The sequence below is a fragment of the Poecilia reticulata genome, linkage group LG19, assembly GCF_000633615.1.
Source record: "Poecilia reticulata strain Guanapo linkage group LG19, Guppy_female_1.0+MT, whole genome shotgun sequence".
Classification (NCBI taxonomy): Eukaryota; Metazoa; Chordata; class Actinopteri; order Cyprinodontiformes; family Poeciliidae; genus Poecilia; species Poecilia reticulata.
In genome coordinates, this window is record NC_024349.1 from 11,324,046 (window position 1) to 11,340,527 (window position 16,482).

Here is a 16,482-nt window from a genome sequence, read left to right on the forward strand (position 1 = left end):
TGGACATTTGCCTCTCTAATGTCCACTGYAACGTCTTTYCGACTTGKCATTGTCTTAACACGCACCTGTATGTTYTGGACCAACAAACTGCTGAAATACTTGCTTTTCAAGAGCAACCACTTGGCAATTATAATTAAATAAAACAGATTTCTTACAGAGATGACAATTGCTATAGTAAAANTGGACCAACAAACTGCTGAAATACTTGCTTTTCAAGAGCAACCACTTGGCAATTATAATTAAATAAAACAGATTTCTTACAGAGATGACAATTGCTATAGTAAAATAGAATCTAACAAAAAGTATAATTTAGGACTCAGCAATATATAATGCTTCAACATGAGAACCRAAATACAAGAAAAAGAAAATCCAAACTCAGAAATTCAAAATCCCCAACAAAAATCAATGAACACTTTCAAAAGTGAAAAAAACAAACAAAAAAATAACATTATGACTTACCACATCCAGGATGGCATAGACCATCATTTCAAGGTATAATACTGTTTTATTTGTATGATCTTTAACAGGTCTGCTCATGGTGAAAGTTTCATTAGCTTTGGTCAGACGCAGGTGGTCAAGAACATTCTGATAACTGCAGGTGGGTGCTGCAAACAGAGTAAAAACTTTATGATTAGAGAAAACCGGGAGAATCACAAAATGCAATCAAGCCTTCATGTAATGCTTCGTGAGTAAAATGGCGAAGCACAAAGTCTTTTTGTGTTGTTATGGTTCCTYGTTGCAGCCTGGCAGTCAAAAAACTCTCAACCAAGAATTCACAAGTTTTGTTAGAACAGTAAAAGAGTTTGAAAAATTTTYATTTCCATAGTTTTAAATTTGATTACAAGCTGTGTGTTGTGCAATTACTAAATCACCAATTCTCACATTAAGACTTTAAATATATTTGAATATTTTTTGTCCATGGCTGTAAAGTGATAGGAAAACTTTTTTGGCAAAGCAATGAGCTGGAATGTAACATTACTTCATGATATTTCATTTGTTCATTAATAGCTGGAAAGTCAAAGTCCAAATTAAAAATCCAATTGAATATTTTAAGACTTAGGAAAGTCTTGACTTGCGATTGGTAAATGTTCCTGTTACAGTAATGAATAACTGCATTACTGTAACACGGTTACAGTTAAATGCAGATCAGGGTAGCAAATAAACAAATATGGAATGATCAAGTGATGAGCAAAGATAACAGAAGAGGTTTTATTCTGAGGAAGAGGAGGAAATGACGCAAACCAGAAGAACTAATCAGAGRCAAATGAGGAGCAACTGGGGCCGAGGGAAAGTAGGAGGAGAAAACTTGTAGACTGGGAAGATGGAAAAACACTGGAGAGCAACTGGGATTCAAGAAARCTGCAAATAAAGGTGAAAGGAATCAAGGAAATAAATATTTCAATTGAAAWCATTCATTTAATCTGACAAAACGTTTTGCTCCTTTACAAACATGGAAGAAATTTCTGTCTCCACATGTGCAAAGCTGGTAAAGATTTATCTAAAAAGACCTGCTGCTGTTACTGCAGCTCTACAAAATAAATATATACAGCACAGTTTTCTCTTTTTTATTTGTAAATAATATTTAAATCCATTCATTTTCCTTTCACTTCATAATTCYTATTTACTCTATGGAGGTTATTTATATTAATTTGAAATAAGATCAATTGAATGCTGTTAATTTAACATGACAAGATATTGTTCTACTGATACATTTCCTACTGAAGGATTTAAAAATGGAGATTAACTCATAGTTAGATTAAACACAATGATTTACACAAAACAAATAAGTCAGGTTTACCTTTGTCATCAGACGTCTGGTTTGATGTCGAGTTTGAAAAATGTGAAAATTTATCATTTGTTGCCTTTTCAACTGTCATTGAAAAAAAATCACAGCATAAATAGTTTATAGATTTTACCTTTCATGTTCAATTTTTGCAATATTTTTCAGACAGTAATAATGGAATGTAATTTGTACAATAAAAAATATCCATCATAGCAGATCGATTAACAGAAACTGGATTACCTGAAACGTTCTTAAAGCTCTGATTGGACATCAGTGGGTCATGGTGAACATCTGGTGACACACAGCTGCCTAACAGAGCAGAATACACATTTCCTTATTAATATTTTCTGAATACACATTTATACCGTCATGAATATAAATCCACCTTTGTGTTGGACGACAAACACTACATTTTTTCGCATGTCCACTCAATTTAAAATGATATGCAATCTTTCTATGGATCCATTATTTTTTTTCAAATGGAGTCTTTATAATGCTCTATCTTTGCATTTTTATGAGCTCTAAATGTGTTAAAATTCACCCATTCTATTTTGTGTTTAAAAAAAAAATAAAAAATCAGTGATGTCTGGTCAACAGTCAGCGCTCCAAGCTGTGGCAGCCAGTGATCCATTTTGAACTGGTTCCATTCAGAAATCTAAAAGTTTATAAAAAAAATATTTGGCATTTCTCATTTTTATGGCATACTTTACAAATCAGTGTATTGACTTTGACACTGACTTTGATTAAAGTATGGACATTTCTGCATTAGTAATCCACAGAAAAAGTAGTGAAGCTAGTTTTTTATTGCATTTGGTCAGATAAGCAACAAACATACAAAAACAATCTGAATACATAGAGAWCATACATCCCATCCTAAAGGTCCCACATCTTAAGGTAAATGCTGTTTTGGAAATGCACTTTTAACTATAGTAGCACTTATCCTTGTGGCTGATTCAAAGTTTCACCTAAATTTGCACCATTTGTTTTTTTTTTTTGAGTGTTATAAATGTATTTTTATATTTATCACGGCACGCAGTTAAGATTGTTCTGAAATATTTATTATTCAGTTCCATCAAATGTTYCTTATAAATGGGGTTCAAAAATCCATAAGTGAACAGCACCTCTAAAATATGAATGCATACACTACAATCTCAGACTACAGAAATGTGCACCGCATGAAATGATCTCGTCTTACCTGTGAGGAGAAACACAAAGCAGGTTAAAGTAAAAATCATCGTCTGAGAGGTCAGTCTGCAGCTCTGTCCTGTTCGAGCAATCTTAAGATGTGATGTGTTAAAATCACTACTAAGCAAAGCCAACCTCMTCAGCACTTAGAGTGTGTCTGTTTAGCAGCATTTCTAATTTCCGTTGTGGTTTGGGATGAGTAATCCTTTGTGAAAAGATAAAACAAATAGAAGAGGTTCTCTTCCAGGAAGTTGGAGGAAAACAATAACTCTAATAAAAAGTCCTTTTAGCAACAGGCAGCAAAGTATTGGGGCCACAATGCAAGATGTCAGTGATTTAAAAGCTTTCGAAAATAAGTGGAAATAAGTTAATACATGTATTAAAACAGTCCAGTTAAAGTCCAGAGCTATATTCAATTGAGAATCTTTAATAAGAAAATCTTGAAAATTATGCTAAGAGATGCCTTTCATCTCATTCAACTTAGCTTGGGCTATTTGTCTTAATGTATTATAAAAAGGTAAGGTTCTAGATGTGAAAAGTTGGACATAACGAAAAACACTTTTCAAAAGACAGTTCTGCAGAGTTTTGACTTAGAGACAGGAATAAAATGCACTCTTTTTCAGAATTTATTAGAAAAAAAATTTAYGACCTTTATCACTTATGACAAAGATTATTGCAGTTAAAATGCTCTGTTCTTGTATAAAGCCTGACTGGTGTGACTGAAACTAGCAAAGAAGATGCCTCACTTATGTGAGATTCTGATATTTTAGTTTTAAACTGGAAATGGAGAGTTTTCTAGAGCAGTAGGATCAGCGTCTTTTTGACAACAACTACTGCAAAGATCCAAGAGTAATGGACTAACTCACCACAAGGCTTTGMTTGAAAATGGAGGAGAACTTTCTTAATGAAAAGCAAAGCTTTTATTCAGAAAATATATCCTGTTTTGGTCTGGACCAGCRGATTTCTGAATGTCTAAAAGTTTTTAACAGAGAAGGGATTAATCATTAATCATGCAGGTTAAAAYCAGAAATTAATGCTCTTAAACACTAATCATTATCTTGTCATACTTTTTTCTGAAGTAATCACTGCTCTCTCACTGAGTGGCATGGCTGCCCACTTCATTGTTGATAATGACCCATTTTCACAAAGTGTTTCACTTCTGTTCTGGTGATTTGTYACWTCAAGTCATGTCCATCTCTGCCTGACCATCATTATGGGTTKACATTAGACTCTCTTAGGTCCACAAATCTCTTTCTGATGTCTTGGCTGATTTTCATTTGTTGCCATGCAAAGGAAAYAATATTTTTGAAGTKTTGCCTTAAAATATATCCAGTTGTTTCCCTCTATCAATTAAGGTTTAGCAAAAAAATTATTGTTGATGTTCTGATACACGCATRCATAAAAAATACAGAAACCAGATGTAGAAAAATGTTTCYAAACTATTTATTTGTGGGGGYTGTTCAACACTTGGCATTGCATGAAGATTGCAAAACCATGGGTTTTAATTTATGTCAGAAAGAATCGGTTATTTACTACCCATAGCATGAYACTCAGCTTSTGAGTGTTAAAAGGACTTTACTTTCAAAGTAAAAGCACACATTTCAACATGCTATAATGGATTTCTCAACCATTTATTCAGTATAACGCTTCACAATTTTCTAGTGGTTTAGCACAATAAAACAGATTTAGGACTAGGCTTAAATGCACAATGATTTTAATTTACCAAGACAAATGAAATGGATGTTTTTCTGGTAGCACAACATGTAATATCATAAAATGGTGTTTGTGACTTYAGGCTGTCCCATCAGTTTCTAAAAAACACTTTCTGTATTTATAAAAAAAAAAAAAAAAAAAAGATGCATATAGTAACATTTCACATATAACCACATAATTCAATAATTCAAACTGYGAATCTTTTTGCTAGAATTATGGATAACACATACTAATCCACTTTTCAGGCATAATCATTCTCTGGTTTTTCATTTTTCAGTGGCGTCAAAAGTTGGTTAATAACATTGTTGCACAAATCACCAGCTTTAGCAAAGCAAAATTATGCGGTGGGGAAAAAATAAATGATCGGACAACACACAAACACTTCTGAAATTAATAAAATGCAGAAAAGTCAAACATGCCAATGTTCAAAATAAATAAAAAGTAACTATTTGTTCATTTAGTCACTACTCATCTGCAGAATACCACATTATAGAGACAAACAGTAAAAACAGTAGAGCTGCYGTGACATAAAAAACCGCAAAAGCCTTGTTTATTTTCTGTGCAGTTCTGGTCCAGTCACCGGCTTTATCCTCTTCCTGTCTGCCGCTGAGAAGAGTTATTGATTTCTTGATTTCTCCAAGCTCATCTGACATCTTTTCGAGTGCGATGGAGACTTCGGTAGCTCCGCCCTCGTTGCCCTGCAGACATGTTTGTCATCAAACTYGTATATGAACGTCATACAGAAAGATGCTACTTTTAAAGTTCTTACCTCTTTTCCAATAGAAAGYCTTMCATCAGCTGAGTTTYTGCTAACAGATGCACAGCTGTTACATGTCTTGATTCCTGAAAAAATGAAGTTGCATTTTGTCCAGGCTTGAGCGTTCGAATCAAAGCGGAACACGACTGAGTGAACATTCGAACTGATTAAAGTTTGATCTCACCAATAAAACAGGTGTGCGAGTTGGTGAGTTTCTCCTCCTGACCTTCAACTGGGTGTTTTGTCTTGTCCTGTTCAATGTCCTGCCACGCGTCTCTATTAATTAGATGAATCACCAAAATAGTTTCCAACAGGCTGAGCAGCATGAGAGCAAAAGTCCCAATGCAATAAACCGCTGAGGGGGAGCAAACAAATAATAAACATACGTTGTTCTGGCACATAAATACAAATGAAATCAGATATTTATATACACCAAGTATAGAGACACATTCMCGTTATTCCCAGTCCCTGAAGTTAAATCAGATCAAACCTCTCTTCTTTTAGGTTAGTTAGAATTAGCAAAACTATTTACATWAAATTCTGAAAAGAGCATTTTTTAGGGCTTCTWCTGTAGCGTTCTTTGAATTCATAAGTTTATATGCATTGTTACGTTTGGAGCGTAAACTGGGAATGCTAGTATCACCTGGTGACAGCATGATGTTGTAGGGTTGCTTTGCTGCAGGAGGAACTGGTGCACTTCCTAAAATAGATGGCAACTGAAAGAGTGTGAGAGTAAAGCGGCCAACAGACCTGACTGAGTTAGACCAGTTCTGTCAGGAGGAACAGACCAGAACTCCAGCAACATATTATGAGAAGCTTGTGGAAGGAAATCTAATAAGTTTCACCCAAGTCATACAGTTCAAAGTAGCTCTGATACTGACCAAATGTGTGCAAGCGTCTGAATTTGAAGAAAGTTACAAAAAAAATCTCCTTGCTAAGTTTTTTTTTTTTTTTGACATCTAGCGAATAGAAACAATCTTAGTATTTCTAACTAAGCCAAAAGAAGAAAAGCTTGGTCTGATTTAACTTCAGACAAGTGAAGAGAAATGTGTTTGAGTCTTTTTATGTAAATATCAGGTTTTAGCTGATATTTACAGCTAAAACCTGAAAGAAAAAATGTTTAACCTATTAAGGGAATCTTGTCCGAAGAAGATGGAAGAATGTCATTGAGAATGAGCTGCATCACTGTGACGGCAAGCAGAATGGTGATTTTGAAGCCAACCTTCTCACCGCCRGTGTCTGACAACAGGAGGGAGGCGAAGTCCAGACACAGGAAGAAAAGGACAGGCAGCAAGAAGTTTGCAATGTAGAGGACAGACCGCCGCTTCATGTTTACCTGAAAAATGTGGGAGAAATGAATTTCCTTCCATTTTGCAAAAACATAAGTGTGAGAAATGTGAGAAAGCATTTGAAGCAAACCAAATGGTATAGTTCAGGATTCTAATGCAATATACAATTGATTGCATTAGATGGACTAATGCAATCTGSACTAACAGGCCACTTCAGTGAGAATACTTGTCTAATCTGTGGTTCATACTAATAGTGAATCATAGACAACATAAGCTTAAGCATCTARAGGTTGTAAATATCACTWTCAGAGGTTGAAACTCATAACCAGRATGCTRAAAAAATGTGTTTAAATTACGTGGTTGTTGGTTTCAGGTGGGACAGTCTGAGTGTGTCAAACTGTTGATATATTGCAGATTTATAGAGTAGTCAGAAAAGACAAAACATTCAGTGAGCACCAGTTGAGAGGCATTTGAGGGGGTAGAACTGCATCACGCATTGACCATAAAGCTGCAGTAACTTTTATTTAAATATGTTTTTTGCATATCTGTGAAAACTGTCACTATATTGTGAGAAAGATGATCTGTGAAAAATCAAGCTCCTCTGCCTCCTCCTTGTGGTTCGGTTCTGCTGCCATCTGCAGAAATACACCAAAACGAATGGCCAAAAGCAACCAGTCAGAGCAAGGAGGAGGGCCTCAGCGCTGCTAATCAWGCCCCTGTATGCACTGCTCGCCTCACACCCTCCCAGTCAGTGCATACAAGCTCAAGACTGCTGTTTTGCTGTGGCTGTGCAAATGGTGAAGAATGGTGCACTAACCGGTGCATTCATGGCAGGCTCTTCTGTGGGGAACATCATGTACATGAGTGTGATTAACAGCGCTAAAACCCTCCTCCTGGCCCCCACAGGAAAACAACCAATTTGTCTTGCACGTTAAATTTGTCTGCACTTAAATTCATGCAAAGATAAAAGAAAAAAACTACATTACGACATTAAGCTGAGCTGTTAAAAATACTTACCGTGTAAACAATCATTGTTTGATTGAAGCCAAAATGGTTGACAGTTTTGCTTGTGACTGTCATGCTGACAAACAGCCACTCGTACTGCGTCTCCATAGCTTTTCGAGACCACTCTGAGATCTCCGAATTGTTCTGGTAGTAAAATAACTTTATTTCTTCATCTGAGACAGATAAGACAAGATAAGATAATTTGTTAGTCTTGCATACAAGTAAAAATACATAAAAACACAAATGTCAGATGGGCATTTGTGCCGGAAAAACAAACAAACCTAAATGACTTAATAGACTTCTCATCAGGGAAAATGCACATGTGGCTTGTTTCTTTTGGCTTGGAAACACAAATCCCTAAAGTCAGATAAAACATGTTTTGGGGTTTACCTGAGTGCATAATGGACTTGAAGGAGATGTTGCAGCTCTGAACGTCAAATGGGAATTTGTAAACACGCATCTTGCATGTGCTGATCACCACCTGGTCATTTCTGAATTCAACCCAGCCGTAGTTCCTGATGTTGAGATTTGGACTTGGAGAGGCTTTGTCCTGCTCTGTCCTACAGAACAAGGAATACAGACAATGACCTTCAAATTAACCCACTGTGGGGTGTGTCAGTCAGGCAACTAGAGAAAATTACTCATTTTTAYTAAGTGCTTTGCTTGCAGGGAAAACATTTTAATGTTATAGTGGGTTTGTTGGAATTTGAGTTAGCGGCATTTTATACAAAATTTTGTTTGGTTTGGTTAATTTTGTTCACTCCAATCTGTTTAGGAACGTGAGCAAATATGAACTGAACACCAACTTACATCTCCTCAATAGTCATATCTGGCATCCACAAATATTTAGTGGGGACTAAGATATGTGTGGTTCCACAGAATCGCTCCGGGTCCCACCAGATGTGCTCATTGTCCCACCGCTACTTAGGGGAAAAAAGGGGTTGATGTTACAATCAAAAGATAAACGTAGGGATAGAGAATGGATTTTTTATTTTAAAGTACCAAGAAACATCTAATTTAAAAGAAAAAAAAATCCACAAAAGTGGCAAATGTGTAAGGTAATTTAAACTCACCAAGTAGATCCAGATATAGGCAATGAAAGTCTGGTCACTTTCTCTCTATGAGGAAAGGAAAGAAGTTGAGTGATTCTTTTTTCATCAGCAAAATAGCATCTGACATTTAACAACAATATGAAAAAAACTCTTAAATCATGAATAACTTATAACACTGTATAAGGCTGTCCTGCCTTAGAAGATACCATTTTCAACTTTTGAGAATATATTCAAAGCAGGTTCTCAAAGAAAAAGGAAACATTTCCATTCAGTGGAAAATACTTCCTCTTAAGTCAGAAGTTTGATGATATATCATACTTAAACAATAAGTAATGTTACTGGTATCAGTCCTATATTCCTATATCACACAACTTTACAAAATTTGGAAAAGTCCAGCTGTTATGACTATTTACACCAAGCATTGCAGGGCGTTTTAAGAACTTACCACATCTAGAATAGCATAAATCCTCATGTCCAGAAGTACCCACGTCAAATGACTTTGGTGTTTAACGGGCCGACCCACAGTGTACTTGTCACTGTCCTGGGTCAGATTCAGGTGGTTCAAAACAGCCCGAGTACTGCATTCTTCTGGAGAATGAAGCTCAWTTTCTGAAATTATAGGAAGCATGAAAAACAAGCAGTTTGACATAGTAAAACTAAACTAAACCAGATTTCTTCCCCTCCAAATTTGGACATCCTTGTCAGAAGTTTCTCACCAACCTTAACTTCAAGATCTAAGATTACTGACTTGCTTAACATTGTTTAAATGTGACTGCAGTCAAAGAACTATGGAAGACGGATTTAAACTGCATAGAAACAATTAAGCTGCTTGATAAACTAATCATTTGCCAAATTTTGCATCCTAGAAAAGCGTAGATAGAACTTTACTGTCATTGTTTGTTTAAAACAAAGCAAATCAGTTTGGTTGTAAAGTATGTCAGAAAGCAAAGGACAGTTAAAAATTGCTTAAAGTATAGATACTGCAGTTAAATAAACATATATATATATATATATATATATATATATATCACAGATAAAAAGCAATACATTATATCAATTTCTAAGAGTAAAAGTCAATGTTCAGTCATAATTCCCGGCTTTATTCACTCCTGAGGTTGTGTGCTCTACTTCAGTTTATGTGTTACACATTATGTGTTTATCATTAGTAATAATGTTATTAATTCCACTATTATCTAGTTTTCCATTTTATTTCCAGTCTTATAGCTTAATTAATTTTCTTTTTTGTGTCATAATTTTTCTTGTTTTTCCATAGCGTATATTTATTTCATATGATTTTTATTTACCATCACATTTTATTTAGACATTTTGCATTTTTCTGCTTTATAAAATATTGTCATTTATTTATTTAACATTTTTCAGGGTYTGTTATTCATACAGATCTTGTTACATAGTTTAAATGTAAATATACTAGTAGCACTTAAATGCTACTGTGAAATTAAAATCAATTTCTTTCAACAGAACCTGTGTTTTGAGATACTTTTAAAACATAAATATCTGCATTTGTATCTATGTTTTTAATATATACCATATAATATTTTGACTTTAGTCACTTACCTCGAATTTGTTCAAAGATCAGCTTCATATTTTCTATGCTTGGGTTCTCCATAAGATTTATATCTATATTTCCTGAAAAAGAGAAGATCATGTTTGTTCCTCTCCCAGTAAAAACACAGATAAGCTTTAAAATAATATGGAATTGTTCCATCATGTTATATGAGTGTGTATAAATAAGATTTATACAAACATATTTATTTTATAACCACATTATATATGGTGTATACAGCTCGGTATATATGCTAACACAACTGTGTACTTGCAAATAACCTGTCATTGTCAAATTATACGAACGTCTCTCTCTATTTTATTAGTGTGATTATTAAATAATTCTCTGTAAAACATGAAATAATATATTCATTTATTGAATCATTCAGAAATTCTTTTGTCTGCACAAATAGGTTTGAATTTGCTTAGAGAATAAAAACAGCCTCTCCTTTCAGGAGATTATTAACATTCCCCAAAATAGTTTTTACCTATAAACAATGTGAGTAACAACAAAAAGATAATTTATTATGAAAGCAAACAGTACATAGGGTTTGGTTTTTAAATTGATCCAATTTTAAGTGATTTAAGTCATTGAGTTTTGTACCAGGCATTAAGAGTAAGGGCGGTTCATCAGGGTTTGGATCAGAGGTATTTCCACCTGACAGAAGGAGAGATACAATAATAAGAACTTTTACATTTCTGACATATTTATTTGATTTCAGGTGAAAAATGTTTTCAAAGACTACCCAAATATTTTCTAAATCTGATTCGGGCACACAAATATATTCACAGAAAAATTTTAGAATTTAGCCCAACAATTTGAAATTAAATATTTGAGATAATATACAACCTATATCAGAGATTGGGTACGGAGGCGGGTCAACTTCTGGATCAGAGGTATTTCCACCTGACAGAGAGAGTTTTTCACAAATATCGCCAGTGTTATCTCTGTGTAGACATGCCTGTGCATCTTTTATATTCAGAAACATTTTAATACGTTATACCTTAAATCATCCACAAGCTAAATGGAGCCACCAGGAATCTTTTAACCTCCTTGGTGACCTCCGCAGCAGAGATGGGAGAGTCTGAACTAAAGTTTCCAAACTCCAATTCCTCAAATGGGAGATATTATGGAGGTTTATTGTGGTTGCCTATGAATAGCTAAAACTTGCAAATACTTATACCTCCTCCAAAAMCCCTTACAACTACCTATGTTATTAGTTTAAACACAAAATATACCCTATTATGCATTAATGTGCGCAGTGGAAACTATCTTAGTACTAGCACAAAAACGAATATCTACAACATTCCTCATTTTGTAATTAGTGCCAGAAAAATTTAATTCTGCTCCCACGCTGCATTTTCTTTTGAATATTTTAGATATCTACTGTAAAAGAAAATCAGTGGATGTGCAAATTTTCCATGAGTGATTGGGAGTTTCATTCCACAGAAAAAATTGTGACATAACAGTAAAGACTCATATTTTCAGATTTACTCCATTTTACTTGGGTGAGAAATATTTTCAGTTCMCCCAAATAWTTTACTTCAGTTCACCCAAATATTTTACAATTGAGTGTGACAGATGTAAATACATAATGTTCACAGAAGCATTTCTACAATTTATGTCAACATTTTAAAATATGCTTTTGAGATTATGCTTGGTATKATAGTTCAACCTTCAAGAACTTTTACAATGTTAGATTTGTACCGGACATTTTGTTGAACATTCCGGATGATCCTGTAGGATCTTCAAGTTGTTGTTGTTGTTGTTGTAACGATGAAGTGTTTCCATCTGAAAGCAAAAATTTACTATTACATTCATAAATTGTGCTGAAGACATCTTGAAGTAAATGTTACATGCCTAAACTGGGATATTTGTTGTTAAAAACTTGGACTTTACTGTCTGGTCTTTTTATGTTTCTTGTTTTATGTTTCTTGCAGATAGATTCGCACATTTCTCTATCATGAACTGAAGAGTGTGTCCATTAGTTTTTCAATTTTAGTTATTGTACAAAAAGTTTAATATGAAATTATTAATTCAATCACCTTCAAAGAAATAAATACATGTGACAATGTTCCATTCATTTGACTTTATGTCACATCAGCCGATACKTTTCCTGCCTAAGTGGCAATAATGTAATTGTGTAGAAGAGCAGAGCGGATAGCCATCAGCTCAGGTTTCAACATGGAAATTAGAAATAAATAAGATGGAAGACGAAGCAGAGAAGCTAAAAAGCTTTTAGAAGTAAAAAACAGTTGGGAAAATAAGAAGCAGGTCAGAAAGAAATCACAAATTTCTCCTGTCTCTGATTTTTTTTTGTTGCCATTTTCCTCCAAATTTATGTTTGTAACATGAGATAAAGATTTTGTTTATAACGTTTAATAGCCTATTTTTCCAAAAGCAATGTCTCAACAGCAGATGGGATTTAAACATTACTTTCCATAAACAAACAACACTTATAAATTGCTAATTTGTAACTGTAACATTAGTTTTAGACACATTATTAGAATGATGTCTTGAAAAATAAAGATGTTTCCGCCACAGTTTGAGAGGGGCGGCCATATTGAAACTCAAAGTAATCCGAGTTTCTCCCACTTTCTCAGTGGGAAGCCCGATTTCTCTGTACAATCTGGTTGATTTTTCCAAATGGGAAGTCAGAATCTCCCAACTTGTAGTTAATCTCATTATTCATAACTCTGTAAGACTAAAACTGAGAGAGGTAGAAAAGCTACAAATGAACCTACAAATGAACTAATCAGAGGACAGGTGGTACAGCTGTGGTAGGAGAAAAGCAGGAAACAGACATAGGAAGACAAATTAACACAAAGGAGCAGAACTGTGACTCACCAACCAATTAGGAAAGGAAAAGTACAAAAATCAAACGCAAGAATAAACTAAGGAACTAAACACAAAGGAAATGAACAAATAAGGCAAAACCTTTAGAACAGTAACAGAAGTAACCAGAGTATGGCAAGCTCTAWAGCACAGAATAACAATCATGAAATGATTAAAACCAAAACCCAAACACMCAAAGGTGTGCGCTTCATTTTTTATTTTTAAATCATTTGAAAACTGTCTACTCCTGTTGCTGCTCTRCAAGTCAGTCAGACAGATTGATGCTACTCCCAAACATACCAGACAAAAATCCAAAAATGGTGACAAATATTACAGGATAAAATCTCTGTAATATTCTTTATAAAGAATGTTAGTGAATCCATCCATCTATTCTCCATTACTCCTTATCCTTGTATTTTAAGCTGCATTAGATCGAAACACTGATGTTTTTAATTATTTACAACTACCTCTCTCAATGGTTTACAGATTGCATATACTCATTTGCATTTTCTACTTTCTTTAGTAACTGGTATAAAAGTAACCCAGAGCTATTAAAATAAATACCTTGATTTTCAATGTTTCTTCTCAAAAGTGATAACTAGCATACCTTTATTAAAGGGAATTATTTTGTTAAACAAAGCAAACTGATCAGTGACACTCTACTCCTTCCACAAAAAAAAAACTTATTTCATTTTACTACAATTCTAGAAACTCTAAAGACAAGAAATATGTCACAAACTTTGCAATAAAATCCAAAAATGAAACCACATATTTTATAGTACACCTCTATGCATTATCTTTGCTTACCTGTAAGGAGAAGCAGAGTAAAGAAACCTGTGAGAATCATGGCTGTGAGGCTGGTGAGTTTCTCTGCTGACTGAGTGAAGATGTTGCTTTCGTGTCACTGCCCTGCCTGTRCTGGAGGGAGGGSAGGGCTTCCARCGTTTGTTCCCCACAGAAAATTACATTATGTCGTTTTTTTTAATTGTAGGATCTAAATTTAAAATATCTGGTGCAGTGATTTTGAGTTTTCTGAGTCTGGTGTATGTTTTCCAAACCAACATAAACATTTAATCAATCATTCAACAAATTGAACGATAGTGAGATTAAGGAAACAGCAAACATTTGCTACCACAAGAAAGGAAGAACATTCCAGAAATGCTTCTTATCAATAAATTAACAAACATAAAATCCACAATTAAAAACTATATTGATCTTCTAAGTTAATCAATAAGTACTAATATTTGTACCAAGATTAAATAGTTATGCAAAAAGACCAACTGTTTTTTTKTTGTTTTTTTTGTGGTTGTACWACAGTGGAGAGCTAAGTGCTCCAGTAACCACTAACTCCCACATTAAGTTTTTTAGTAGCAGGATGTGGGAAAACAAAGCTTTTAGATGAATATATTCATTTTTTTACCAGAGCAAGATGTCAGAAACAAAACCAAAGTTTATAGTAATAAAAGACAATGGGACTACAAAGAATGCATGTCTTTGTCGTAAATGCGTTTATGTATATATATATATATGGAAAATATATATATAAATTCCCTTCTCACCCTCTGCTGCTGGTCTCTCTGTCTCTGTCATCCTCTGAGCTCGGGTCCTCTACCAGAGGCCTGGGAGCTTGAGGGTTCTGCGCAGTATCTTGGCTGTGCCTAGAACTGCACATTTCTGGACTGAGATGTCTGATGTTGTTCCTGGGATCTGTTTGAGCCACTGCTCCAGTTTGGGGGTGACTGCCCCGAGGGCCCCGATGACCACAGGCACCACTGTGGTCTTCACCTTCCAGGTCTTTTCCAGTTCCTCCCTGAGGCCCTGGTATTTCTCCAGTTTCTCGTGCTCCTTTTTCCTAATGTATATAGGATGTATATGTAATGTATATATATATATATGCTGTTGAATATATATATTCAACAGCAGCTGACAATTAAAGCAAACACATAACTGTAGTTGTAAGTAGAAGCCTTTAAACCAGTCTCTATATGTTGATGATAAGTTAGTTATAAATCTTGCATAAACCTCTTTAAAACAATGTTTGGATTAAAATGTCTCTGTAGATTAACTGAAAGAGCATTAATATTGAATATTGTGAATATTTGATTTGTATTAATTTTTTCTAGTTTGAGTGTCTACTTAACACTCAAAATGTACATCTGTCCATCTTCTGACTTTGCAAAGTTCTACTGACTCTGACCACAATGAAAATTATAAATGAACACTTTCAGAAATATAGCAATGATGGTAACTTGATGAGAAATAAGTGCTGAGGGTGTTGGCCTCATGTGGCAGTCATATCGACACAAAAAGCTTTAAACAGTTCAGAGAAGAGGAAGCTGCCCTCAGATCACAGTCATGGTTCTTGCATTCATCTGTTTTCTGCTCTTTGCAGGTAAGCTAAGATGATTAATGTTCTAGACTCATTTGATTATTAATAATGAAAAATATATTGTACTTTTMTTGATTATGTAATTAAAGTGAGAGTGTTTTTAACTAATGCTATTTGCTTCAACCACTAAAACTTAATCTATTGCACAGTGAATGAGGAGTTTACTGAGAAATATCTGGGGCATAACTTAAAATGTAAAAAACTCAAAGGCCTCAAAGATTTAGAGAATAAAATTTTTATTCTACTAATTTTACAATAGATTGTTGTTGTCTGTGAAAAGAGCAGGAAGAGTTTCACCTTTTTCCTTCTGCTGTTTAGTTTTTGGAAGGAAATGTGGTCGTCCTGTTTGGATTTTCATGGAAACTCAATGATGCACTCTGACYTTTGTAATTTTTTTGTTTTTGGTTCTTTGGTTTGGTTTTCCAGTCATGACCAACCAATCAAACTTGTTTGATTTTTGTGACCCATTTTCCAGAGTTTAATAATTGAACTTAACCCTCCTTAGCGARTTGGCAGTTTGGGGAGATTCTTGCAATAATGTCCTGTTTTTATAATCAGATTTAGAATATGCCTTGCAAACTTTGTAGTTTGGAACATTTTTGTCAAGACTCTGGGTTTTTAGGTTTGTTTTTGCTTTTCATTTTATTTATCAATTATGTTTTAGTTCACTCTTTGACTTATTCTTACTGATTATTTGTTATTAATTTCTTGTTAATTCTTTCTCATTTTGTGTTTCTTTATTTCAGTCCATAATACTGTTTCCAGTGATCTTGTCACTCTGGGTTTAGTGATTCTTTTATGTCTGAGTCTACGTCTATCATTCTGTAGTGATTCTAGATGGGTTATTTCTTTGTTTAGTCTTTCTAGTTATTCTAGCTCTGTGTTCCTTAGTTCCTGTTATTTCTATATC

General features: G+C 34.4%; 2 protein-coding genes across 2 annotated transcripts in view; one reads left to right on the forward strand and one right to left on the reverse strand.

Moving 5' to 3' along the window:
- Nucleotides 1-4,432: 4,432 nt before the first annotated feature.
- LOC103481498 (5-hydroxytryptamine receptor 3A-like) lies at nucleotides 4,433-14,070 on the reverse strand. The gene is made up of 14 exons (XM_008436977.1): nucleotides 13,991-14,070; nucleotides 12,056-12,139; nucleotides 11,198-11,254; nucleotides 10,952-11,005; nucleotides 10,360-10,431; nucleotides 9,230-9,393; nucleotides 8,806-8,850; nucleotides 8,543-8,652; nucleotides 8,123-8,292; nucleotides 7,745-7,905; nucleotides 6,564-6,774; nucleotides 5,623-5,793; nucleotides 5,451-5,524; nucleotides 4,433-5,379 (listed from the first exon to the last, which is right to left on the reverse strand). Exons 1-14 carry the CDS (start codon nucleotides 14,028-14,030, stop codon nucleotides 5,146-5,148), a joined length of 1,647 nt encoding a protein of 548 aa, XP_008435199.1. The 5' UTR covers nucleotides 14,031-14,070; the 3' UTR covers nucleotides 4,433-5,145.
- Nucleotides 14,071-15,499: 1,429 nt separating this feature from the next.
- Nucleotides 15,500-16,482, forward strand: part of LOC103481499 (5-hydroxytryptamine receptor 3E-like) — a 21,742-nt gene continuing 20,759 nt past the window's right edge. Inside the window, exon 1 of the mRNA XM_017310660.1 lies at nucleotides 15,500-15,575. Coding sequence (XP_017166149.1) covers nucleotides 15,539-15,575 — 37 coding nt within the window. The 5' untranslated portion in view covers nucleotides 15,500-15,538. The remainder of the gene's footprint in view (nucleotides 15,576-16,482) is intronic.